At 41.6% G+C, this 27,452-nt stretch overlaps 1 protein-coding gene and 1 long non-coding RNA gene across 2 annotated transcripts; one reads left to right on the top strand and one right to left on the bottom strand.

The window, feature by feature from the left end:
• Window positions 1-150: 150 nt before the first annotated feature.
• On the top strand, window positions 151-26,169 carry nt5e (5'-nucleotidase, ecto (CD73)). Its single transcript, XM_031293053.2, has 9 exons — window positions 151-746; window positions 6,413-6,635; window positions 11,782-11,970; window positions 20,374-20,571; window positions 21,693-21,847; window positions 22,954-23,062; window positions 25,187-25,336; window positions 25,632-25,832; window positions 25,925-26,169. Exons 1-9 carry the CDS (start codon window positions 384-386, stop codon window positions 26,089-26,091), a joined length of 1,755 nt encoding a protein of 584 aa, XP_031148913.1. The 5' UTR covers window positions 151-383; the 3' UTR covers window positions 26,092-26,169.
• Window positions 4,807-8,742, bottom strand: LOC118493810. Its single transcript, XR_004895831.1, has 3 exons — window positions 8,662-8,742; window positions 7,732-7,736; window positions 4,807-4,819 (listed from the first exon to the last, which is right to left on the bottom strand). It is a non-coding gene; the product is annotated as an uncharacterized LOC118493810 (long non-coding RNA).
• Window positions 26,170-27,452: the final 1,283 nt, after the last annotated feature.

Genomic DNA, 27,452 nt, shown 5'->3' with positions numbered 1-27,452 from the left:
GAGCCCCAGAAGACACCCCTTAACTCCGCCCCTGTGACACTGTGTGCTCTGATTCCATCCAGCCTGTAATCTTTTGTAGAGTAGTCAACACAGGTGCGAAAAAGTCAAAGGTGGGCGGGGGGGGGGACCTCAGAGAGGAAAAGGCGTAGCATAACGACCAAAGTCCTCTCTGGTGCCTTCCTCCTCCACTTTCCCCCCGAAGGCGTGTACAGACACGCTATCTCAGTCTGTCCAGCAAGTAGCGTCAGTGGGACTCATTTAATGTACTAAGGGACTCAATAGGAAGCAGAGAGGGTAAGATTAACGTGGGTCGTGTAAGAAAAAACAACCACAGTCCCAGGTTTTCTTTCTTCCTCCAGACTTTTTTTGCGCGCAGCAGAGAGATGGGAGCGGTGCGACCGGAGCGGAGCGCTCTGCCGCGGCTTTGCCTCCTTCTCCTCCCGATCCTGCTGCTGGGTTTCTCCGTGTCCCCATCCGCGGCCTGGGACCTGGTTCTCCTTCACACTAACGACGTGCACGCTCGGGTGGAGGAGACCAGCGAGTACTCCGGGAAATGCGGCGGCAGCAGCAAGAAATGTTTCGCCGGAGTGGCCCGCAGAGCGACGGAGATCAAACGGATCCGCAGCACCGAGAGCAACGTGCTACTGCTGGACGCCGGGGACCAGTTCCAGGGGACCGTGTGGTTCAGCTACTACAAGGGAGCCGAGGCAGCACACTTCATGAACAAACTGCATTATGATGCCATGGTGAGAAACACAGAGAGATGACTAAGTTTAGGTGTGTGTGTGTGTGTGTGTGTGTGTGTGTGTGTGTGTGTGTGTGTGTGCTGGGTTCAAAATTAACTTTTTGTACACCAGCCAAATGGCTGATGAATGTTAAAATTTCACCAGCCACTCAATAGATTATTAGTGTTGGCATTTGGCTAGAAGATGGTGCTAATTTTTGACTGCAAATAAACGATTTCCATCGATTAACTGATTAGTTAATTGCTCTTGGGGGAGGGGGAGGGGGGGATTGTTGGGTCTTTGTAAATTATAGTGTGACAACTCCTGTTATGATTGACACTATAAATAAAATTTAATTGAATTGGTCTTTAAAATGTTGGAAAAACTTTGACAGATGTCGATCAAGACGAGGTCCTCAAATGTCTTGTTTTGTCCAAGGGGGTAAGTGAGTGGTGTGGTTTTATTTCCAGTAATGGAGGAAATATTAAGATCCTTTTCTTAAGTACAAGTAGCAAAACCACACATCGAGGGCTTGGAGCCAGAGGGGCGTAAGTGGCTTTTGACAAACTTTACAGGAGAGACGAAACAAAATTTTGACCACACTTCAATCACCTGTATTATTAACCTCAAACCACAAACATTGCAACCACAGGCATACTTGCATGAATGAGTATTTAAGTAATAAACTTATGGCATACTAACACAATGAACATGTTCTAAAACATTTTAAAATCAAAAAAAATATGGCAAAAAACGTCAGATACGCCTTTTTGGCACCAAACATTTCCAAGTCTTCTATGAACATATTGGGCATATCTGCTGAACAATGCAGAAAATAATTGGTCAAAAGGGGAATTGATTGAATAATTAACACTTGAATAACACTTGAACAAGTAATTAATTTTCATTTAACTCATTCATTAATTTTTTTTTTCTCATTTCACTTTTCACATTCTGGGCATCTGTAATAAAAGTCACTGAATTTGCTAAACACACTTTTGATTGGCAATTCATGAGTTGTTCAATTGATTTCATTACATTCATTATTTTTTTTTTCAAATACTCTATACAATTGACAGTTATCTCGTGTTCTCTTTACTCATTTCACTTTTCTTTTTTTGTTCAACCATTTCAATTACTCTGAGTCTATTCATTGACCACATCCAAAGAATCATGTTGCGTCTTATTTGCTTTTCTGTTCACTAGTTTTAGTTCTACTCACTGTCCACTGTCAGAGCATTGTAGAACTCTGCGTATGTGTGAGGAATACTCCTTTTTCTTCCTCTTTGTGGTGTGTTGGCATCCTCTTCCTGGCCACTTTCAACCCCTCCCTCCTGAACAGGCTCAATGTCTACTGTCTCACTCCCTCGATCTTCTTCTGTCTCCTCTTCCTGGCCACTGTTAGCCCCTCCCTCCTGAACAAATTCTAGCACAATGTCTACTGTCTCAGTCCCTCGATCCTCTTCTGTCTCCATGTGTCCCTTATCAATTGCATGATCTGTCTCCCTGTCTGTCTCTCTTCCTCCATCTTCTGCTGTCTCCATGTGTCCCTCTCTCTCTTCCATCTCATCTCTCTCCCTCATCATATTTATTAATATCCTACATCAATGCCCTTATACTAATAATTTGGGGTAAGGATTAGATAAGGTGAATGTTCAAACTTATTTTCTATGCAAGTCAGAACTCACTTCCTCCATCATGTGCTGTCTCCATGTGTCCCTCAAGTTGATCTCTCTTCCTCACCTCATGTGGCTGTGTCCCTTAATGATTAACACATTAATATTTACTAATATAATATCCTACATGAGTGCCCTGAATCTATTAGTTCAAGGCTAGGGTAAAGTAGATTATGAGAAAGTTCAAAAGAATATTCTATGTCAGAACACTAGGCTAATTAGCATGCACAGTTAGCCAAATCAGACCAAAACAATGAGATTAACGTTAGCCATGCTAGGCTAGGCTAACAAGGTAAGGCTCTCAAGGCATGATTATGTCTTACTGTCATCACTCTTGTGAGGAAATTCATTCAAAAACAACTCTGACTCATCTTCAACTTCTTCAATATAGGATTCATCAGTTTGTTTCATAATATTCATCAAAATCTTTTCTTTTCTGCCTCAGACAGTTCCATGTCTGCAGTTGTGTCAGCCATTTTGAATGCTGTTTAGGGCACCAACTACACTTACGCCCTTCTGGCTCTGAACAAAAATGTGGGTCCTACATGTATTTTTCAGAGCCAGAAGGGCATAAGTGGACTTACGCCCTTCTGGCTCCAAACATTACTCACACCTTTGTGTTAGGTCTTTATTGTTTTGTTGCTTTATTCAATACAGGTTGATATCAGATAGGTCTTTTTGGCACCATTGGATAGAGCTCATCGAGACCTTATTTTGATATTAAGAACTCATATTCGCCCAAAATGGCTCCAAGCCCTCGATATTATAAATAATCCGTTACCAGTTAAAGTTAACAGATGTGCGAAAAAGGAAATTACACAAAGTTGAAGTTACTTTAAAAACCTCAAAGATTCGGGGCTTTGGAGAAAACATGATGATGACTCATTTTCCCTCCTGACACCTAAAGAGAGACAGAAAGACTGTTTCTAAGTTCCATAACATATGTAGAAACTGTCTTATATTTCTGTTTCTAAGTTCCATAACATATGTAGAAACTGTCTTATATTTCTGTTTCTAAGTTCCATAACATATGTAGAAACTGTCTTATATTTCTGTTTCTAAGTTCCATAACATAGGTAGAAACTGTCTGATGATTCTGTTGAATTGCTGCTCCAGTCAGAGAGACTGAGAGGAAATGACACAAGGTTGAAGTTATTTTGAAACCCTCAAAGATTCGGGGCTTTGGAGAAAAGATTCGGGGCCAGAGCCCTTCAAGTAGTCGACAAATGTGGGAAAAAAAAAGTCAAAGGAGTGGGGCGAGACCACAGAGAGGAAAGGGACGAAACATAACAACCAAAGTGCCAGATGCCTTTCTCCTGCACTTTTCCCCAAAAGTCTCTGTCTCAGTCTGGCCAGCATGTGGCAGAGGGAAAGAAGAGAGAAAAGATTCCTGTGGGTTATGTAAGAAAAACAACCCCAGTCCCCTGTTACTTCCTCCAGTGTATTTGCACGCAGCAGACCGTGGAGAGTAGGGCTGGGACGATATGCTTTCGTCTCGATTCTTTCACAATACATGGGCACTGATTCGATTCGTATTGCGATTCTAGAAGTATTGTGGTACGGTAGTATTGAGTAGTGGGATTTTCTTTTCCTTTTTTGTTTTCTAAGAAGAATGGACATATGTCAGTCAGTCTGTCTGACATTTATTTACTTTCTGAAGAAGAACATAACATGGATTTTCTGCGTTCTTTGCAGTTTTGCTGGAAACGAATATGATGTCGCTGGCGGCGGCGGTACCGTATAAAATACTTACATACTGGTACTGGGATCTTCGTTGCCTTGCATACATGGAATCCCAGCCCCCTCGTTCTTGGACCCCTAATTATTAATAATAATAATAATAATAATAATAATAATAATAATAATAATAATAATAATAATAATAATAATTTACTTAATAATAATAATTTACTTAACGTAAATGATGACATTTGCACCATAAATGCAGAGAAGGCACAAATTGTTGCATAAAAATTCACCAGAATGCAGGAAATTGAAGTGTTCTGATACTCAAAATGTTATGGGGGAGGACCCCCTGACCCCCCGGTCGCTTGGTGCTATAAGGAAGCAATTTTGAACCAAACTAATGTCTTGTATGTAGTATTATGTGAAAATAAAATAACTGGCCATCGCATCCCACATTTTTAATGACGGGGCTCTACAAACATTACTAAAACCATCAAAGATAAAAACAGAATAGTCTCAGTTCAGAGTAGACGAATCAGACTTGACTCAGCGAAAAAGCCGACGTTGATTCATTGATTCAGCTCCGAAGGCCAATTGGTTGGTTTTAATTAGCTTAATTGCAGCGACTCGGAGAGCAACGTTTTAATGGATCAGCTGTCTGCTCTCTGTACCTTTTTTTTTAGTTTTTGCACCACTTTAAATCTTGATAGAGAATAAATCCTGTACCGTTCCCTGCTGAGGCCTCAAACATCAGATGTAAAGAAATTACACGGTGTACGGTAGCCAAAAGAGGTCAACATACTGCAACTTCAGTAAAGCAAATGAGCAAAACATTGTCTACAACACCAAGACTGTGGTATTTCTTTTAATTCAGTAAAGGATCTGAGTACTGAAGGGAATACTTTAAAAAAAGTACTGGCCCGAAGGCCCTAGGAAGTTCTGACTCCAGTTATCTATACACTCTAATTCCCGCGCGTTGGTTAATGAGACTAATGACACCAGAACTCAGGGATCAAAACTGAGACGATAGATTAAAGTCAAGAAAGTTTACTGAAGTCCAGCATTTAAGTTCAAACACACGTGTGGGTACACACAAAATATCCTAAGTTCAATTGACTCTGAGTCGTGGGAGGAAATAGTAAGACTGCCTTCTAGAATTTCAATCTGTAACGAATACAAAGAAATGCAGTTCAATATTCTACATAATGTTTACATATCACCTTATATATACAGTCAGTACACTCCAGGTGTTTCTCCGAACTGTCCTAAATGTAACTCAGCTAAGGGTACTAGATATCACTGTCTTTGGGAGTGCAAGAACATCAAGATATTCTGGCAGGCAGTATGCAGTGAAATCAGTTTGGTGATAGGACAGACAACCCCACTCAGCCCACTCATGTGTCTACTGGGGCTTATACCTGACCCTCTGAGAGCTCACAAAGAGACTGTTCAGTTTCTCCTAATGCTGGCTCGAAAGGCTATAATGGTCAAATGGGTTGGTAGCGATGCCCCCTCTATTCAGATATGGAAATCTCTGATATCTGAAGTTGTAACTCTAGAAAGATTGAGGTATTGTCTCAATGGTAAATCGCACCTGTTTAAATTAATTAATTAAAAATGGGAGAATATTTTAAAGTGTCTGAAGATTAAAAGGTCATAACCACAAACTGGATAAAATGTAGGTACAACCACATGACGAGATGCTGTATGTAAATTATCCACATGCCCATAGATATGGTTATTAATATTTTCTGTGCTGTGTTTCTGCTTTTGTTTTAATTTTTCTGTTTTGAAATAACTAAAATGTTTAATAAAAAGAATATTAAAAAAAAAAAAAAAAGTTTCCTAAGTTTCCCTGACCGCAAACAAAAGTACACAGAGTTCAGGTCCACTCAGTCTCGAAATTGTGAACCCCGTCTGACCATATCCCTAATCTTTTTATCTTCTTCCTTGATTGTGTCATCCTCTGTCTCTGGGTAGATTTCTTCAGTTCTCACACATACACACACTGATCCGAGAGCCACCCCCTGCCGTTCCACCTCTCCGCCTGGTACTAAAAAACTAATATATAATCAATAATTATAAAATGTTCTACTGAGAATTAACACATCTAGATTATAGAAATATTTCTACAGTACTTCTTGCACCGTTGATCATTTCATGTTGGTATTCGGCTTGGTGTTGAAAGTCTCCTCTTTCTGAGATCATCTTTCACTATCTGCAGAATCTAGAGAAATAAGTTATATGTGTCTGCTATTAGTGAGAGCAACTGTCTGAATGTCTTTCTGCAGTTTCATATTAGACTTTCCTTTTTCTTTTTTTCAGGTTTTTGGAAACCACGAGTTTGACAACGGAGTGGAGGGACTCATGACGCCGTTCCTGGAGCAGATCCAGTGTCCTGTCCTCAGCGCCAACATCAAAGCAGACCAAACTCTGGCCTCGACGTTTGGCAACTCTTTTTTACCTTATAAGATCCTCACGGTGGGGGGCGAGAGGGTCGGCGTGGTGGGATACACATCCCAGGAAACACCTGCTCTGTCCAAACCTGGTGAGTGTAAGTTGATGTTTCCTGTCTGGGATTTCTCTGTTTGCTTCTAACTCTTTCCCGTGTTCATGTGAAGCCCTCCACACTGTAAACATGATGATATACACTCTCAGTTTAGTTTAGTTTAGTTTATCGGTTTACACATATACAAATACTGCAGATTAATATACACAATAATCAATAAAAGATGTGATGGAGAGATGCAAAAAAAACCTCAGAGGGCTTTATCTGGGCACTCTCCAATGCGTCCTCCAATCAAAATAGAAAGAAACTAAAATACTGATAACGTGAAGAAAGAGAAGAATAAAAAGCCGAAACTCAAATTACACACAAAATCAAATCAACAGAATAAATATGAAATGTTAAATAATATTAGGGGTTACATGGGTTGTTTACCAAGACATCCCATAGAAAAAAACTGATCTGATCCATATCACTGAACCTCTTCTTTTCTTCTTTTTTATTTATAAAGGACAACACACATTAATCAACATTTCTGTAAATGTGCCAGTGTTAGCCAGCCGGCTAATTTTCAACTATAGTCCTTTGGCCAGATGATTTTAGACCAGAGCAGCAGGAAGCAGCAAGATATTAGTGCAGGTTAATCTATACAGACAGAAGTCAACGAGACATGAGTACAGATTAAACTACACAGACGAGAGTCAACAAGACACCAGACAGACAGCTAAAACAACAGAAAAGCTTTCTTAGTTTGCCATGCAGAGCCACAGGAAGCATCAAAACCCCAGCACAGCTACACATCAAACAGTATCCACCTGCAGCATAGGAAGCCATGCAAACATCAGAAGACATAGTAACATAGACCTAACCCATCTCCTAACACCGCTCAACCATGCAAAGCCATAACGGCAGTAATGAAAAGATACTAGGCTACATCAGTCGTTAGGTATGCGTTAATATGGCACTGATTGTTAAGATGGTAAAATATTACAATTTAATTTTTCATACATCCCCAAGAAATGCAGGGCGAGCTAAATTTGATACCGGGCAAGATATCAACACATCAAACATGTCAGCAGCAGTTTATCAGTAATAACAACAATAATATAAAAAATACTGGTTTAAAAATGTTCACAACTCTGACTATGCAAGAGCCAGGCCTTGAGACTTTGTGTGAAATGATGGTAGGTGGTGCAGTTTCTTATTTCATTTGGTAAAGTGTTCCACCTATTAGAGGCTCTAACAGAAAAACACGATTGACTAAAGGAGCTGGACCTGTAAGGGGTTACACAGTCCCCTCTCAGAACAACCTCTGTGATTTAAACTGAAGTTCAGATGTTTGACAGATAGGAGGCCGGAGTTTGTAGTCATTTCAAGTGCCGTGATTATGAAGTTGGTAGTCTATATCGTGGACGTTCCATTTTCGGGATTGCTCCAGTGCCACCAGAAAATCTGCCGGATGTCTTCCATTTTCGGCCGGATGTCCGTCACCTTCCTCTTTCTTTGTGTTGTAATTCTAACCTCCGGTGGATTTGTGAGGACTATGGTTAACTGCTCCTCAGATCTCTGCAGGGTAAATCCAGACAGCTAGCTAGACTATCTGTCCAATCTGAGTTTTCTGTTGCACAACTAAAACTACTTTTTGAACGTACGCATGTTCCACCAAAACAAGTTCCTTCCTGAGACTATTTTGCACAGGCACCGTGGCTCTGTCCGGCACTTAGCACCGCCCAAGACGATTGTGATTGGTTTAAAGAAATGCCAATAAACCAGAGCACGTTTTCCTCCCATCCCAGAATGCTGTGTGGACTAGCCAGACCTTCCTCCGCAGCGCTGTGGAGCTAGAGCTGGACATGTGAGACTAGGGCCACGTTCAGCCCCGACAAAACGTAGAAACACGTTCTTTTAAACTGAAATGGGGGTGCGTTGAACACGCTGTTGTGTGCCTACGGGTTTACAGACACGTCTCTGCTGATTGGGTATCACCTGGAACGCAGCCAATAAATGAGAGACACACAGCACAAAACGAGAGAAAACGTACCTCAAAGCACATTGCACACCGTTTCACACCGTTCCAAGGAAACGCGTCTTTCAACCAGGAAACCGTAGCAAGATGGTGCACACCGTTTTGAGATTGAACGTGCCCTTAGTCAGGACTAACAGTAGCTGTGTTGGAAACCGTCCCCTATCACGGAAATAGTTCCCTATATAGCGTGTTCGCCATTTTGTAGTGGTGTTTGTAGTTACAAATTCTCCGCGGTTAATTTCATTCACTATATAGTCCGCTATAAAATACTCACAATGCACAGCTAATTTGAGTGTACGTACGATGTACCCTACATTTTACTCCCGTATACCACAATGCAAAGCGGCCGTGTTTTCCCGGAGAAGAAGCAGAAGGAACCGTGGAAACTGAAAAGGAAAATTGGAGCGGGCTTTGGTTTCTAAACAGTGGAAATGTACCATGCAATATATATATAATATATTCAACCTGTTACTGTTCTCCTGGGTGCTCAGTTTCTTTCAGGGATGTATTAGAAGTATTTTAGTTTGGGTTTGTTTACATGATGCTGGGCGCGCCCTCCTCTGTCACACAAACAACGGGCGCAACTCCCGACGCAAGTCACGCAACAATGTTTTCAATGTAGTGTCTGAAATCTGGTTTGGTCGTTGCCTCTGTAGTTCACTATTTAATAAACACTATATAGGGAATAGTGAGTGAATGAGGGAACGGTTGTATGAGTGGCCGTTTAAGACATTATTCATTCTGGTACTGAAGGGAATTTTGGTGGAGGCCCGAAGGCCAGGAAAGATCTGACTCCAATTGATCTGTCTGCTCAAATTCCCATGCGTCTGTTGATGAGACTGATGGATACCAGAACTCAAAGATCAATTCAAAGACAATCAAGTCAAGTCACTTTTACTAGTACAGCAGTTTAAGTATTCCAAACACATATGTGGGTTCACAAATGACACTAAGTTTCCCTAGTTTCTAGGGGTGGGAATCACATACCATACAATATTATTGCGATTTTAAACATATTGCAATATTCTGTGATATATTGCAATTTATTACCTTTTTTCCAACTTCAAATTTTTCCCAATTTCAAATTATGTCCCCAAAAGAAAACTTTGTCAACATCTTGTTTTATCTAAAAAGATACATGTCTCTGTTTGTTCATCTCACTTCAATGTTATTGCTGCAAAATGGGATAGTCAAGCAGACAAACTGACCAACACATATATAAGAAAAGATAGATACTTGGCGTCTGTGTATCGATACAGTATTGCCACGGAAAATATTGCGATACTATGCTGTATCGAGTTTTTTTCCCCCACCCCTACTAGTTCCAGACACGAGTATACGGAGCTCAAGATCAGCAAAGTCTCTGTCAAGTGAGAGCCTCCTCTCATACTGTGTATATATATATATATATATATATATATATATATATATATATATATATATATATATATATATATATATATTATATATATATATATATATATATATATATATATATATATATATATATATATTTGGTGTCACATCATTCCACAATGTTGGTGGTTTTTTTGTGTGCAAAATACACATTTGTTGCATCTTGTTTTAAAGAAGATGCATACCATTTCATATTAAGTACAGTTCAGATTGTCAGAGTCCAATGAAGGTAAAACAATATTTAATGCAGAAACCTATTGTGGAGTAGGCTTGGTTTTGTGGCCAGGATTATCTTGCCAGTAATCTTGAAACTGCTTGTTTTCAGTGATAATTCATAGATGCATTTAATTGGTATTTTAATTTCGATAGTGTCTGCTTTAATCATCTGTGCTTGATTGTGTTAATTACTCCTACATTTATTTGCATGGACCATTCAAACAAACACTTGTTGCAGCAAGTATTTTTGATCTTCAAGAGTTCTGGATATGACTGATATGACATATTGCCTAATAACATTAAATATTGGTATGGTCACTGGGTAAGGCATTGCTTTCTAAAACTGATCTGGCATTATGTTGACAGATTGTAATTTGGCCTCTTATTAGTGACACATTCTTTAGTAATGCCCTATACTTGTTGACTCGTGTTAGTCTTGTTCTTTGACCAATAACATTTTACACAATGAAATGTGAAGTAAATTGTTCTTATTAACTATTTTATTATGTATTTGGTATTTGGTTGCTGTATGTGCACTGCAAAAATTAATTCTGCTTTTGTCATCTGTCTCTTCTACTCTGTCGTGTGCTGCTTTCTGTTTCTCTTAATGTCCATTTCTGCAGATTCCCAATGTATTAATGTTGTTTGATTTTTTTTTTTTTTTTTTTTTTATCCTGTTCGACAAAGGACATATTTTAAAACAAGTCCGATTTTAATTCAATTTATTGAGATCTCTAGATCCAAAAGAATGAACTAAAATGTGGTTTCAGTGTTTCACCTTTTCGGTAACAATGATACCATGACCTTAAAACTATAACAGCATCTTTAAGTGAAGTGCTGTACTGTCACATAGGCAGTGAAAGGCAGTTTGGCTTTATATTACACAACTATAGTGAGTAAATATCCTGTGTGCTTCTACTATTGATGTGAACATAATCTTAGTCTTTGTCAAGTTATGCAGTATAGTATATGGACAGGTTTGATTTCTTTTTTAAGACTGCATTATGGTTACAATATTAGGAATGCCTCTCAAGAAAATGCACAAGGTTGCAAAATACATCCATACCATGATTTCCATCATCTTCAAATGGATGAAAGGTCTGCTGAAGTGTCTCCATTGTTGTGTCACTGATAGAAATGTTCATTGATGGAACAACAACAACATTGTTTGTCTGTAACTGTGAGAGTGGTCTGTCTTCAATAGCAAAGTCACTGTCTATGTCATAAACCTCATTCATACAAGGGTTATGCATTCCAACATTACTGACTGTGACCCTTTGCCACAGCAGAAGTGGAGTTTGCCCCCCTTGTGTTGAGAGACCATGGTTGTTCCACTGGTTCTGAAATTCAGTCGCAGCCCTTCGAATTTGTGGCAAATAAATAAATATAATGAAGACAAAATGAATGGATTTCATTAAGGGAATCTAATACCAGAATGAATAATGTCTTATGCGGCCCCTCATAGTTACGAACACAGCCAGTGTTTCCACGTCTACCTCTCCTCTCACCTGTCCACGTTACCTTCTGCAGGACCACACCTGCGCTTTGAGAACGAGGTGACGGCCCTGCAGCCACAGGTGGACAAACTGCAGACGCTGGGAGTGAATAAGATCATCGCTCTGGGTCACTCAGGCTTCACCGTGGACCAGGAGATCGCCAAGAAGGTCCGCGGAGTCGACGTGGTCATCGGTGGACACAGCAACACGTTCCTCTATACAGGTAGATCCGTCACGTCTTTATTTACTGGTGGTCATATAACGTGGTATTGATCAGCGGTGGAAGAAGTATTCTGATCCTTTACTTAAGTAAAAGTACTAATACTACACTGTAAAAAATACTCTGTTGCAAGTTAATGTCCTGCATTGAAAATGTTCCTTGAGTAAAAGTATGAGTATCATCAGGAAAATGTAGTTAAAGTATCAAAAGTAAAGAAGAATCCTCCCATTGTAGAAAGTGTAAAGGATCCAACCAGTTGTGTGTTTAATGGTCTAATCATCTCAGCTGGACTTGTAGTCCGTTATATTGTTGGCTAGTTTACTTTAGAATCAAACATCAGATTTTATAAACTACATGTGTTTTGAGTGCAGAAATATTAATGAGTAAAGTAACTAGTAACTTAAGCTGTAACAGATTAAAGTACAATATTTCTAAATGAAATGTAGCGGAGTAGAAGTAGAAAGTGGCATGAAAAGACAAGTTAAGTACAAGTACCTCAACATTTGTACTTAAGTGCAGTACTGTAGTTAATGTACTTAGTTACACTCCACCACTGGTTGTGATGCTTGTGCTAATCCAAACACTGAACTTCACCCTTGTTGATCTGCATTCATGTACACAGTTAAACAAATATACGGCTGCTGATGCATTATTCCAGGATGATTCCCCCCCGCTGCTAGCCTTGTAGACACCCCTAACTGAATTACAACAAGTCCTCCACACCATACGACTTCATGGGTCGTTTGTTTCCTCCCCTCCCGCATGATTCTTTGTAGAGAAACTCAGTGTTACAGATTTGAAATGTTATTGTTAGGAGGATGACCCCTTGAGATCAAGCATCTGGTTTTCGAGGGGGTCCTCGAGACATCAGACAATACAGCACATGAACACTCCAACACTCCTTATTGGAAACAACTCCATGTATAAAACATATTGCAGTATTAAGAGGCATGACAACATTTAGCCCATATGTACAAATGTCTATACATACATATATACACATACATATTAGAGGATACCCGAGCCGGGCCGGGTTTGGACAGATTAAGAAATGATGTTGGGGTTCGGGTCGGGCTCGGTCACACAGCGCGATAAGGCATTGAACATTTTAAATTTAAAAAAGCTTATTATGTAGGTTCGCGCCTGTGTTAATGTGTGCTTGTTGCCCCCCGTGTGTGCTGATGCGCTCATCTGTTGACATTTCTGAATGCCTTTCTACAGTTGCTTAATAAAAGCGGGCTTTCCACACAAAGAAATGTACATGTCATTAGTACAGTATGAGAAAAAAATTAGATTTTAACTGTCGGGCTCGGGTTAATGCCTGTTGGGCTCGGGCTGGGTTCGGTTACTGCTCTGTCGGACGCGGGCCGGGCTCAGACAGAAAAATGCCCGATCTGCACTCTAATACATATAATATACATACGCACACCTACACTCTTACTCGCATGTATACACATAAATAAAAGGAAAGAACAAAAAGTATCCAGAATATTTGGGTATATAAAACAAAAGTCCAGTAAATGGACTGCATTTGTATTGCACTTTTCTAGTCCTCGAGTTCTAGTCGATTAATAACTTCTTTAGTCGAGGACAGCCCTACACTTTAAGCTCTTTTTTTCGCCAAGTGGAAGATATTGTAGCATCATAAATTCCTAACATCTCCAACGATGACTTTAAACTAAGAGACTACAGTGAACAGAGTTGCTGACGATGGCAGGTCTCAGGACAAACTGACCTTTTTTTGTGCTTTTAAAACTGCAAATGTGTCACGTGGTGTTTTGACGAATGAGCGTTACAGCTGGGTGCAGCTGTTTTGTTATTATTAATTTTCTTAGTTATCTTATAACCTGCTTGACTTGATCTTCTTGTGTTTTTCACTGAGCAGAACTGGTCCGTCTGGCAAGATCCTAAACTGCTTGTTATTGTTTCATTCCACTCTGCCGCAGCGCCTGACACTGACTGGAAACTTTGAGTTTACTTACTCGCAGTTAGCCGGGAGTAAACATGGTGTCGATGCACGTGTGGGTGTGCTCCATAAATAACACTGTAGTGTTTTATATAAATAGCAGTGAGCAGTCACTGAGCAGGCCGAGGAAAAGAGTTGTTGGTTTGGACCTCAGGCCACAGCAACTCAAGGATTCAGGCGGCCAGCACTGACTAGTCAGTGATGCATTCAAGACCTCCTGTGATTTGTGCTGTAAAATTCAGATGACCCAAAAAGAAATGGAAACATGAACTTGGCATCAGTGCAAGGGTGTAACTTTGGGTTCAACATGTGGGGTTTAGATCTCCACCTGTAGCGAAAACGTTTCCACGTGAAGGGGGGGGACAAATTATAACCGAGGGAATTTTGAGCATCAAACGCTTAATTTCCTGAATTCTGGTGAATTTTTCTGCAACTATTTGTGCCTTTTCTGGATGCAAATGTCTTTTATCCATGTAAATATTATTATTTATGAATTAATCTGCTGTATTGTTCAAAACTTTATGCAGATTCAAAACATTACACGTGTTTTGGGGTGTTTTTTTTTTTTTAGGAATTATGCACATCTTAACAACAAATATTTGCTTGCCACAGCAATGTAACTCTTTGACTTCATTACCCCGGGCAGTTTTGATTATTGGAGAGGTTGTAAACGATAGTTTGTAGGGCTGCAGTATAGAGATATCTCGGCCAAAAGAAGATAAGCTACTTTTAAATATTGTGAAAGACTTTGATACCAGCAGGTTTTTGGATATGGGCTTACCTTTTCTAAAAGCTGGTTGAAGGAATGAAAGAGGGAGGCTGTGTTGACACGCTCCAACAAGTCCTCCACTGGTGGTAAACTTACTTACAGACTTAAGTAAAATTTTCAGCGCAGGACTTTTACTTGTAACAGAGTATTTTTTACAGTGTGTTAGTACTTTTACTGAAGTAAAGGATCAAAATACTTCTTCCACCGCTGGTTGATGTAGATAGGGCGATGATTTCTAAACCAACAGTGAGCAGCTTATAACAACATTCTCTAAAAGACGTCATTGGATGATCAGTTCCCTCCAGTATTTGTAAGACCTGTGATTTCACTCGTTGTGGTCGTGAGTTAGACGGTAAGTGTGTCCCTGACAGACGACTCATCAGATTTAGAGCAGTTTGATTGGGTGTTAGTCATACCAAACGTAATGCCAATGTTGACAGCATAACCACAGGGGTGATACTTTCTCAGAAGTTGTTTTTCTGTCTGAGATCAGTCACTGTTGGGGTTGTAGGGCTGTCATGACGCAGGTAATTTATGATGTGTTCAAAGTCTTTCTTGGAGTGATGGCAGAAAAACCTGGGCGCCAAGGGCGTAGCGGACACGGGGTACGGGGGGGGCATGTCCCCCACACTTCCAATGTTGGTGCCATAGAAATAAAATGGATAGAAAGGCCATTGAACTGTTTCCAGTGGTCATTTGATTGGTACACAACAAAATGGCGATTGTTGTTAGTTGTCATAGTGATAATACGGGTGAGTGGGGCCATAAACTGTGTCGCAGCTCGCTGGGAGGAGAGCCACCCGACGCAGCTCGGGAGACGTTCTCGGAGTTGCAGGGAGTGCGGAGGGACAGTTAGACCCAGCGACAGTCGGTCAGCGGACCGCTAACGTTAGACCAGGGGTTACCAACCTTTTAGAAACTGAGAGCTACTTCATGGTTACTGAGTCATACGAAGGGCTACCAGTTTGATACACTCTTCTGAAATAACTAATTTGCTCAGTTTGCCTTTAGTTATATATGATTAATGATAGTCATCTATGTGAAGACACTGATCACGTTAATGATTTCTCACAATAATCAACAATGACTTAACAAGGTGGGAAACAGATAATGTCAATATTCAATTTTCACTTTTAGAACAGGCCTGAGGGCTACTCATGTGGTCCTTGGGGGCTACCTGGTGCCCGCGGGCACCGTGTTGGTGACCCCTGCGTTAGACCCTACGGCAGTGGGTCAGTGGACCGCTAACGTTAGACCCAGCAGAAGTGGATAAGCGGACCGCTAACGTTAGGCCCAGCAGCAGTGGGTCAGCAGACCGCTAACGTTAGACCCAGCAGCAGTGGGTCAGCGGACCGCTAACGTTAGACCCAGCAGAAGTGGATAAGCGGACCGCTAACGTTAGGCCCAGCAGCAGTGGGTCAGCAGACCGCTAACGTTAGACCCAGCAGCAGTGGGTCAGCAGACCGCTAATGTTAGACCCAGCAGCAGTGGGTCAGCAGACCGCTAACGTTAGACCCAGCAGCAGTGGGTCAGCAGACCGCTAATGTTAGACCCAGCAGCAGTGGGTCAGCAGACCGCTAACGTTAGACCCAGCAGCAGTGGGTCAGCGGACCGCTAACGTTAGACCCAGCAGAAGTGGATAAGCGGACCGCTAACGTTAGGCCCAGCAGCAGTGGGTCAGCAGACCGCTAACGTTAGACCCAGCAGCAGTGGGTCAGCGGACCGCTAACGTTAGACCCAGCAGAAGTGGATAAGCGGACCGCTAACGTTAGGCCCAGCAGCAGTGGGTCAGCAGACCGCTAACGTTAGACCCAGCAGCAGTGGGTCAGCAGACCGCTAATGTTAGACCCAGCAGCAGTGGGTCAGCAGACCGCTAACGTTAGACCCAGCAGCAGTGGGTCAGCAGACCGCTAATGTTAGACCCAGCAGCAGTGGGTCAGCAGACCGCTAACGTTAGACCCAGCAGCAGTGGGTCAGCGGACCGCTAACGTTAGACCCAGCAGAAGTGGATAAGCGGACCGCTAACGTTAGGCCCAGCAGCAGTGGGTCAGCAGACCGCTAACGTTAGACCCAGCAGCAGTGGGTCAGCAGACCGCTAATGTTAGACCCAGCAGCAGTGGGTCAGCAGACCGCTAACGTTAGACCCAGCAGCAGTGGGTCAGCAGACCGCTAATGTTAGACCCAGCAGCAGTGGGTCAGCAGACCGCTAACGTTAGACCCAGCTATTCAGCTCATTCTCTGTAACCAATGCAGCATGAAAGCACAGCGGAACCAGCAAGCCAGCCAGCCGGTGTTAGTTGGCTAACGTTAGCTTGCTAACTCTGCCTTTTGTCACTTGTGGCGATAGCAACGTGCTCTGTGTGGATGAAGCATGAAGTTAAGTTGACTCATTTAGCATTTGGCTCTCTGCCTCGTAACGTTACTACTCCGCTGCTCGTTTATCCGTTACTGCAAAACCTCAGCTCCGCGACTAGCCGGAAGTCGGCTTATTATCAGAAGTTTATACGTTACTATAGCAATGGTACACATAAAAATAGCTGGCTGCTGTTCTGACCCTTCTGCTACGTTGATTTGAATGGAAATGGCCTTTCTATCCATTTTATTTCTATGGTATTTCAAAGGCTCTCAGCCCCGAGGTCTCTCTTATAGCAAACTATAATTCTACATAAATATGAAGAATACAGACACGGTTTTGCAGGCAAAACACAATACAGTCGCTGCTTCCTAAAACAGGAAGGAAAGCCGGCAAAAAATAGCCAACGCTGTAGATGCGTAAATCACAACACTTATCAATATAATTTCCCCATCAGTCAGGCACTAGATCTGACCATAATTACACTTGTGCTTTCCATAAACTGTCGTTGCTTTAGCCTGTTATTTCAGTTGCAACCCTGGCAGTGGGAAGTGAGAGAGCGAGTGAGAGGAAAATAAAAAATCGTGAGAGGAAATAAAAAATATAATTCAAACCAATGTGCTCATTGGCAACACACGGCTCAACAAGCCGACAAATAGCCTATACATAACAAAATCTATATATTTCATAAAAATACCCATCAGGGAATGTTAACGGGGTTGTCGTCTCTAAATGTTTAACTTTTCTGAGCGCACCTCTCTCTCTCTCTCTCCCTCGCTCTCTCTCCCTCGCTCTCTCTCCCTCGCTCTCTCTCTCTGTCTCCCTTTCTCTCTCTCTTGCTCTCTCGCTCTCTGTCTCTCCCACTCTCTCTCGCTCGCTCTCCCTCGCTCTCTGTCTCCCTTTCTCTCTCTCTCTTGCTCTCTCGCTCTGTCTCTCCCACTCTCTCTCGCTCCCTTTCCCTCTCTCTCTCTCTCTCTCTCTCTCTCTCTCTCTCTCTCTCTCTCTCTCTCTCTCTCTCTCTCTCTCTCTGCGCACCGAGCTCCAGCTGATCTTCTAAGAACGGTGATGCCGTTATCAATCGAGTATTGATTGGTCAGTAGGCGGTGCTTTTACACCGGTTAATCTCTAATCTCCAATTTAACCTGCTCCCAAGCAGGTCAGGTGTTCAGCATAAGTTACCATGGCGATTGAGCCCGGTAACAACTGATCCACCGTCGTGAACCTGAAATTACCTCGTTAATGCCAAATCTTTCTTCGTAGTACAGGCCTCTGATGTGCTCCCTCCATTGTTGTTGTTGATTGGGATGCTTTTCTGTATGTGTGTTTTTGTTTCTACTTTTTAATTTATATATTATTATTATTATTATATTTTAACATTTCTATGATTTTATCAACACCTTGGTGCTTCTTTGGTCAGCTTAAGCTGTGTTTAAATGTGCTCTAGAAACTTTACTTACTTAAAAGTACACAAAAAACTACTAAATTACAGTTACGTGAGTAATTGTAATGGGTTACTTTCCACTCCTGGTAGAGATGAGGAAAGCTGCAGTTGTATGTGAAGAATGTGAAAAAGAACTGACCAGAACAAAATAAAAGGAAAAAATGTTAGATATAAACTTAAATTATCTAAACTTTGATACAATTGTCGCCTCATCGATCAGCCAAGATAGTTTACTGAAAAGGATGAAAGAAATAAAACTTTGATTATTGTCAAAAAGCCAGATTAAAAATGGAGCGTAAATTTTCCGGTAGAGGAGAAAAGAAGAAAAGAAGCTCTGATGAAGAACATGTGTAGGTGTGTTGGAGGTAACGGAACAAAAAAATTACACTGCCTATGTAGCTTCTCTGACTAAAAAAACCTAAACAGCGCTGTGTGTACATCAGGGCAATGTTTATTTTTATTTCAGAACATGCACTACGAAATGTAAAAAAAAAAATATATACTGCAACGATCATTTTCACAAGCAGCAATTATCCATCAGACTATTAAATTAACCAAAAAACCCACCGTGGTCTCCACATTCTTGATCGGCTGAAACGTTTTTTGCTAGTTTGGGATCCGACTGGCCAGCGTGTTTTGAAAAAGTTAAGCAAACTTTGTTGTCTTTTTGACATTTTTCCCCTGAGTGAAACCAGGCTGTAACAACAATCTCAACCAGCACAACCGCCTGTGTCACGGTGTGTGAGACTTCTCATGTCGTTTAGAAGAAGTCTCCCGGCTAATCCTGCCTTGTACTACTGAAGTTGGAGAAACAGCTAGCTAGCTCATGTAGTCCTTACCTAGCTACTGAGCATGTGATCTTACCTAGCTACCGAGCATGTGATCTTACCTAGCTACTGAGCATGTGGTCTTACCTAGCTACTGAGCATGTGGTCTTACCTAGCTACTGATCATGTGATCTTACCTAGCTACTGATCATGTGATCTTACCTAGCTACCGAGCATGTGGTCTTACCTAGCTACTGATCATGTGATCTTACCTAGCTACTGATCATGTGGTCTTACCTAGCTACTGATCATGTGATCTTACCTAGCTACTGATCATGTGGTCTTACCTAGCTACCGAGCGTGTGATCTTACCTAGCTACTGATCATGTGATCTTACCTAGCTACTGAGCATGTGGTCTTACCTAGCTACCGAGCGTGTGATCTTACCTAGCTACCGAGCGTGTGATCTTACCTAGCTACCGAGCATGTGATCTTACCTAGCTACTGAGCATGTGATCTTACCTAGCTACTGATCATGTGATCTTACCTAGCTACTGATCATGTGATCTTACCTAGCTACTGAGCATGTGGTCTTACCTAGCTACTGATCATGTGGTCTTACCTAGCTACCGAGCGTGTGATCTTACCTAGCTACTGATCATGTGATCTTACCTAGCTACTGAGCATGTGGTCTTACCTAGCTACTGATCATGTGATCTTACCTAGCTACTGATCATGTGATCTTACCTAGCTACTGAGCATGTGATCTTACCTAGCTACCGAGCATGTGCGACTGCCAACAAAGATGTTAAGCAGTGAGAGGTCTCACTCTGTAGCTAAAACAGAGACCTGAACACAGGGTGAAAAGAGGAGCTGCAGCAATGTGCAGTATAACTAAAATATGGTGTTTTTTGAAAATTAAACCATGTAAACATTCTAATATCTCTAAATACAATTATGAACCTGAAAATGAGCATAATATGAGCACTTTAACAAGTTAACAGAATACAAAAGAATACGAAAGAAGAGGCCCAATGTGAGTTTAAACTCTGAAAATAAAGTCAGAACTCTCAATTTAATCTTTCTTTTTCTCCACACTTTATTTCTCAGGACGCCCTCCTTCTTCTGAAGTCCCTGCAGGTGATTATCCGTTCATGGTGGACTCAGACGACGGGCGGAAGGTTCCTGTCGTGCAGGCCTACGCCTTTGGAAAATATCTGGGTTATCTTAAAGTGACCTTTGACGATGCTGGGAACATGCAGAGGGCCATAGGAAACCCCATTCTGCTGGACGGGAACATCACACAGGGTAAAGCAAGACATGTATTATGCACACCAATTCGTACGATATCCTACGAATTTAGGAGACCGGCTACAGAGCTCATATCAGCGGCAGTTTGTAGTTAAGTTTAGCCAATGAAAAATGTGAGCGTCATGCAGCGGCGACAGTTAAGTTTAGGCACCAAAACAACTAGTTAAGATTAGAGAAAAAGATCAGGGTTTGGGTTTAAACACTCCCGAGGAACAAGCACACGTTTCCTAGGGAAGTGAGCTCCGCTTAAAAGGTCCAATGTGTGGGAATTTCTCCCGTCTAGCGTTGAGATTATATATCAATCAGCTCTCTCACGCCACGCAGTTCAAAGTACGTATTACAGCTGCAGTAGCCTTCACACCTCAAAAAGCCGGTCTCTTGCTCTTTTCAATCTCCTTTTTTCTTTTTCTGGGCGAAGAAGAAGAAGACTCCTGTTCCTGAAATTTGGATTATGATACGTGTGGTCCTCCATGTTTCCTTCTTCTAACTTGCCGGGGCCGGGAAGCTACGATACCCGTTAGCAGCATTAGCAGCAGCTGTAAGTTTATCATGTGACAGAGAAAACGTGAAAGGTGGAGCAGTATGTCCCGTACGCACGCACGCACGCACACACATACACACACACACACACACACACACACACACACACACAGTGGAGCAGTGTGTCCTGTATGTCTCTTACCGGCTAACGTATTTCTAGATGGAGCATGAATATGGAGCGTCTACCCCAGTTCATGCAAACGCAAATATAAAATTTCAAGCCAATAGGAATACTTGGAGCGTCATGCTGCGACGACACAAGTTTAGGTGCCAAAACGACTAGATAAAGTTCGGGAAAAGATTGAGGTTTGGGTTAAAATGCTCCTGAGGAACGCACTGTAGCTTGTTTCTCCGCTGCCAAGGGCAGCGATCGCGCTTACCACTGGACCAATGTCAAAGATTGTTGGTCCCATCAGTCACTTAGACACAAATATATATAGGAAAATAGGTTTAAAAACAGGTTGGTAGTTACCCTCTAAAGGCATAAATACTTTTCTAAAGCTCTTTTTCAGACATGAAATAAATAACATTGATGTCTTCATCGGTTTCTTAAATGAACGGCTTAATGATTAATCCAGATCCGGACATTCTTGCCGACGTGGAGAAATGGAAAAAGAATCTGACCAGCTACTCGACTCAAACGGTGGGAAAGACTCTGGTCTTCCTGAACGGGACCACTGAGGAGTGTCGCTTTCGGGAGTGCAACCTGGGAAACCTGATCTGTGATGCCATGGTAGGTATCTAACGAGGAAACGTGAGTACATGATAACAAAATAGTTAATAGTTAAGAGGAACGTACAGCATGTTGATGGATATCACAGGCTGGTTTTTGTCAAAGTTTCGTCAGGATACCGTTTTGAAACCATTTTATTATTTTTAATGTTATTTTTGGGCAATGTGGTTGAAGGAAACCCATATTTCTGAAATACAAACGGGTCAAATTGGACCTGAGAACAACTTGAGGGTAAAGCTGCAGTAACTCTGGTACAATTCCTCAGATGGTAACATTTTAAAGTGCTCATATCATGCTTTTTGGCTTTTTCCCTTTCCTTTATTGTGTTATATATCTTTGTTGTGCATGTTATAGGTTTACAAAGTGAAAAAGCCCAAAGTCCACCCCAAAGGGACTTACCATCTCCAACAGAAAACACTGTTCACAAACTGCTCCAAACAGCTCTGTTGTAGTCCAGCCTTTACTTCAGAGACGAAAGTGGTCACTTTGGAACACACGTTATAATGCTCACCTAGCTGCTAGCATGGCACGCCCTCATACTCTGCTTCTGACTGGCTAGTAGTCCTTACCTAGGTACTGTCAGGGCACGCCCTCATACTCTGCTTCTGACTGGCTAGTAGTCCTTACCTAGCTACTGTCAGGGCACGCCCTCATACTCTGCTTCTGACTGGCTAGTAGTCCTTACCTAGCTACTGTCAGGACACGCCCTCATACTCTGCTTCTGACATACATGGAAACATATTTAAATATTAATATGAAATAAACAAACAAATACAGAAACAACGCGTTTTTCTGAGGTTTTTGTTGCTTCTGAGTTTTTGTCTCCTTTTCAGAGGGTTTTTGGTGCTTTTCTCAATACATGCCGACATGTCCCGGGATCCCCCCCCCAAAATAAGCTCTTGAAGTTATGCCGTTGCATACATATAACATTAACAAAGAACAATGTCTAGGGATGTGCTTTTTCAATTGTCGCCTTTTGACATTTTTGTCCATGTAAATCCATGCAGACATATCCCGGGACCTCCCTAGATAGATAGTTGGAGATCTCAACCCAAAGTTACGCCCTTGTCAGCGAGAACAATCTGCTTCTGATTTCCATTATTCAGGTCGACAACAACATCCGCTCCGCAGACGCTCTTCAGTGGAACCACGTCAGCGCCTGCATCTTCAACGGAGGGGGCGTCCGCACGTCTGTGGACGAACGCACCAGAAACGGTAACTCAGTCAATTCCATGGAAGTAACATTTAAAAAAAATAAAAATAAAAAATAAGAAAAAGGGAGAAATATTTTATAGTCGGAGCCAAAGAAAATCTCTCCGTTTGGCTTCTCAACAATTACTGACGAATTGAGCAAGAATTAAAGAACATCTGCATCAGGAGGATTTAGAAACATCTACGTGTTTGTCTTCAGTACGCAAGACTATTTGTCACGGAGGAAAGTACCGAGGCTTGGACCCAAACGCAGTATACAGAATTTATTACCAAAACTACAACAAAAAGTAATACCAAAAAGCAAGCAGGCCAGGAAGAATAGAGCACAGGAGCACGACATGAACAGGCACGACAGAACACGACGCCACAATCTAAGACGGCACAGAACAGAAAAATGATCCGACGAGACACGAAGAAAACAGAGACTAAAGACACAGGATAACGAGGTGAAACAAGGGACAGGAACGGGTGAAACGCATCAGGGCGGGGCAGACAATCACAAAGCCGGGAAAACACAAGGCAGGATGTAAAACAAGACTACACAGACACTCTCAATCATGACAATAATCCCTTTTTATTGTCTTTACGAGCCTCTCTAAAAGGGGATCAGATATCTGGAGCAGATTTTAGAATCAGTTCTCAGATCCTTGCACTTGCTCCCTGTGTGTCAAAGAACTGACTTTAAAATATTTCTGTGGGTTTATCAACGTATGTACTAGTTTATTTTCGATCACATAGATCTGAAAACAATCTGTACCTTTCTGAAACAAGCTCTCACTTCTTTTAAATCAGGACTTTAAACTTTCTGTTTGCATTTTATTAACCCTCAGTTGCCGAGCGGGTCGTATAAGACCCAAAACGGCACCTCTGATTCATAACTTAATAACTTTATAATAATAACTAGTAGAAACATACCGGCTTTTGGAGCTACAAGCTAACAGTTGCCCCGTTCTGCTGATGTCTTTGGTGTCTTCGTAGCCCTTACAGAAGGTTTTGTATCCAGCCTAGAAGTCCAGCGTTTTTCAGGGTCTTGGTGCAATTAAGTTAAATGTGGGCATGTTTATTCATATCATTTTAATCTACAGTTTAATCTGTTTTAATCTTCTCCTTTTCCTTGTTATGGTTCTTTTAAATCAGGGATGTCAAACTCAATTTCCCTAAAAGGCGACACTGGAACATGAGAATCACATCTAGGGCCAGACATGTTTACTTTATTGACATGCTTTGATTTAAAAAAAGTTAAATATCTGTGAGTGTATTACTTATTACGTGTCTCATATATAGTCTTCAATTACAGTTATATATATATATGTATATGTGTGTATGTGTGTATATATATATAAATAAATAAATAAATAAATAAATAAATAAATAAATAAATAAATAAATAAATAAATAAATAAAAAAAAATAAATAATTAATATAAAGCCCTAAAGAAGTTTTTGTGCCTTTTCAATGTTTTTGTCGTATTCACGAAAAAAAAATTTTAAACGTTTTTGTCACCTTTTTATTGTGAAGGAAAGTAGTTTTTTTTTTCGATAATTTTGTCGGGTTTTTTCAACGTTTTTGTTGCTTTTTCCAGTTTTTTTGGTACACTTTCTTAGATGTTTAAATGCATGCATACATGTATTTCTCCTGGGACCTCCCTAAATAGTTGGAGATCTCAAACCCCCCCGCCCAAAGTTACGCCCTTTCCTTAGCCATCAGAGAGTTTAGCAAAGCAATGATTACATTTTATAAAAGCAGGCTACCACACAGCACACTCACAACAACCTGTTTCTCAGCCTGAATGTGAAAACTCTGCTTCTGGGGGATTTCGGAGTCTCAAAGTGCTTTGAGTGACTCGTAAATGCAGTTTGAAAAGAGACTTCCTGTCTCTTTGGTTTGGCGTACAACTAGGCGGGCCAAAATTCATTGTGAACCTAAGTTAATATGTGGGCCGGATCTAAATTTGCGAGGACCTTGAGTATGACAGCCGTGTTTTAAATCCTATTTACGTGTCTTTTCATATTGCATATTTCCTCAAAGTGAAACTACGCCCAATCATTGACGATTGGGTGTCTTCTTGGATAACCGTTTTTGTCAGAGGGACTTCTATAAAACGGTGTTGATGTGTTGTCGCTATAGGCTCGATCACCATGGAGGACCTGATCGCCGTCTTACCTTTCGGGGGAACCTTCGACCTGGTGCAGCTGAAAGGCTCCACGCTGTTTAAAGCCTTCGAACACTCAGTGAGCCGCTACGGCCAGAGCACAGGAGAGTTCCTCCAAGTGTCCGGTAATTTTAACATTCCTATTTGTGTGTGTGTGTGTGTGTGTGTGTGTGTGTGTTAAATATCTATTGCCTAATCCTAGTGCCTTCCAGGCAGCGCTGCCTGGAAGACGAAAATGGGGGCTTAAAACACCAAACACCACCCATCCCTAGTTTAAACAACAGCAAATCTGAGCAGATATTTGACGCCAGCTTGATAGTTTTTGATAATCCGTGCTCCTGACATGTTAAATCCTCAGCCAGGTATCGATGGATAAGTCAGACTGATGATGTTTCCGTGTCCCCCCCCCCCCCCCGACAGGATTTCATGTTGAGTTTGACTTGTCCAAACCCCCTCAGCAGCGGGTGAAGAGCCTCAGCATCCTCTGCACAAAGTGTCGAGTTCCTCACTACGAACCGGTTCAGGATGAGACGGTTTACAGAGTGGTGGTGCCGTCCTTCCTAGTGACGGGCGGAGACGGATTCTCCATGATCCCAAGCGAGAAGCTCAAACACGACAGCGGTGAGACGTTTGTTTTTGTTTCCTTACGTGTTTCGTGAACTCGTGAAGGTACGGTGCATGTGATCCTTTTTTACTTTTCATTTTCCTTCCAGGGGATTTGGACATTTCAGTTGTGTCCAGCTACATCGCGAAAAAAATGATAGTTTACACGTCTGTTGACGGACGCATCAAGTTCTCAGCTTCTGGACGAAACGCTCCGCTGGTTTTACTGGTTTTACTGGGACTGCTGTGGACTCTGTGTGGGAACACGGAGGGCTGACTTTACCCAGAAACACAAGAGGACAGAAAAAGAGAAGAAAAACACAGATGACAATTCAAAATATGTCAAAAATATAATAGAAAGTATGTTGTTGCGTGTCATTGGGCATTTTTAAGAGTGTATATGGAGATCCTGGAGCTTTCTTAGTGGGTATACTGGGTATACCTGCAGATCACGTAGACTACACCACTGGTTGGACGCGCTGGTGCGTCTTTTGTTTAACGTAACAGCTGCAGTTCCTGTAACGGCCACTAGGTGGCAGCCTCAAGAAAACCGACTGTATCGAGATAAGCTGGAAAATCCTCAACTTTCTGTCCAGACACGTGAAATAAAAACATTCTTTACACAAGCAGTGAAGGTCTCCCGGCTCTGCACTCTTTGTCCATATTTGTTTCTTTTGGCTCCACTATCTCCACAGATACATTGGTTAATCCAAATCAAAGGCCAAAACCATCCAAAACACATGGCACACCCAAGGGCATAACTTTGGGTTCAACATAAGGTTCTCCAAATATCTAGGGAGGTCCCGGGACACGTCTGCACGGATTGAAAAAAGCGTTGTTGAAAACAACCTCAAAAAAAGGAACATGACCTCGAAAAAAATGGTGGAAAAAAACGCAAATGTCAAAAGGCGACAAATGCCACTTGAGACACGTTTTTCCTTCGTCCACGCTTAAGCGTGATCAGTAAATCTATTGTCTTAAATCAACAAGGTCATTATTGCGCTATACTACTGCTACGTACTGACACAGAATAGTATTTCATTTCTCTGCCAGTCATCACATTGCATGCACAGATGCGCAACAATGGCAAATTATTTGCAGTAACTCAATTTACCCCAACAATTTGTTGGGTAAATTATGTAAAATCGGACAATCGGCACACAGGACCATCTCTCACGGCACACTAATGTGCACAGTGTTTGAAAATCACTGGTTTATGGAGAAGGAGAAGCAGGAAATGATTAATAGTTAAGTTTTTCGAGAGATGCACATCAGATCCGTGTCGCCACGTAACTACGTACGTAGCCACGGCGTAGATTTTACGCAGAAGCATGAATCTCACTTTACACAACTTCTGGTCTGGTTCTTTCAACACAATTTCAACAGGAATACATTTTCAACCATGCCCCTTAATTGCTATTTTTGGGACCCCAGACGAGTCAGATTGGCTAAATTTGGCATATGAATCTAATCTAAACTAATCTTTACTAGCCAGATGTCGAATTCTTTTACAGCGGAAGTTTCCAAACCCTCCTTCAGTTTCACAGCGGCTCAGAGATGTTATGTTTTTATTGAAATTTGAGAAAATTTAAGTACACGATGAGAGAAAATTATCATATTTTGCTGACGTGCAAGTCT

This window comes from Sander lucioperca, chromosome 19, assembly GCF_008315115.2.
Source record: "Sander lucioperca isolate FBNREF2018 chromosome 19, SLUC_FBN_1.2, whole genome shotgun sequence".
Lineage (NCBI taxonomy): Eukaryota > Metazoa > Chordata > Actinopteri > Perciformes > Percidae > Sander > Sander lucioperca.
The sequence above is the reverse complement of the archived record's forward strand: the minus strand, read 5'-3'. Positions and strand labels throughout refer to the sequence as shown.

Bases quoted from the DNA above. Each gene is read 5' to 3' on its own strand.
- nt5e (XM_031293053.2), top strand. From the start codon at position 384: ATGGGAGCGGTGCGACCGGAGCGGAGCGCTCTGCCGCGGCTTTGCCTC. The intron at 25,337-25,631 runs GTAATTTTAACA...CCCCCCCGACAG, and splicing joins AGAGTTCCTCCAAGTGTCCG to GATTTCATGTTGAGTTTGAC. The intron at 25,833-25,924 runs GTGAGACGTTTG...TTTTCCTTCCAG, and splicing joins GAAGCTCAAACACGACAGCG to GGGATTTGGACATTTCAGTT.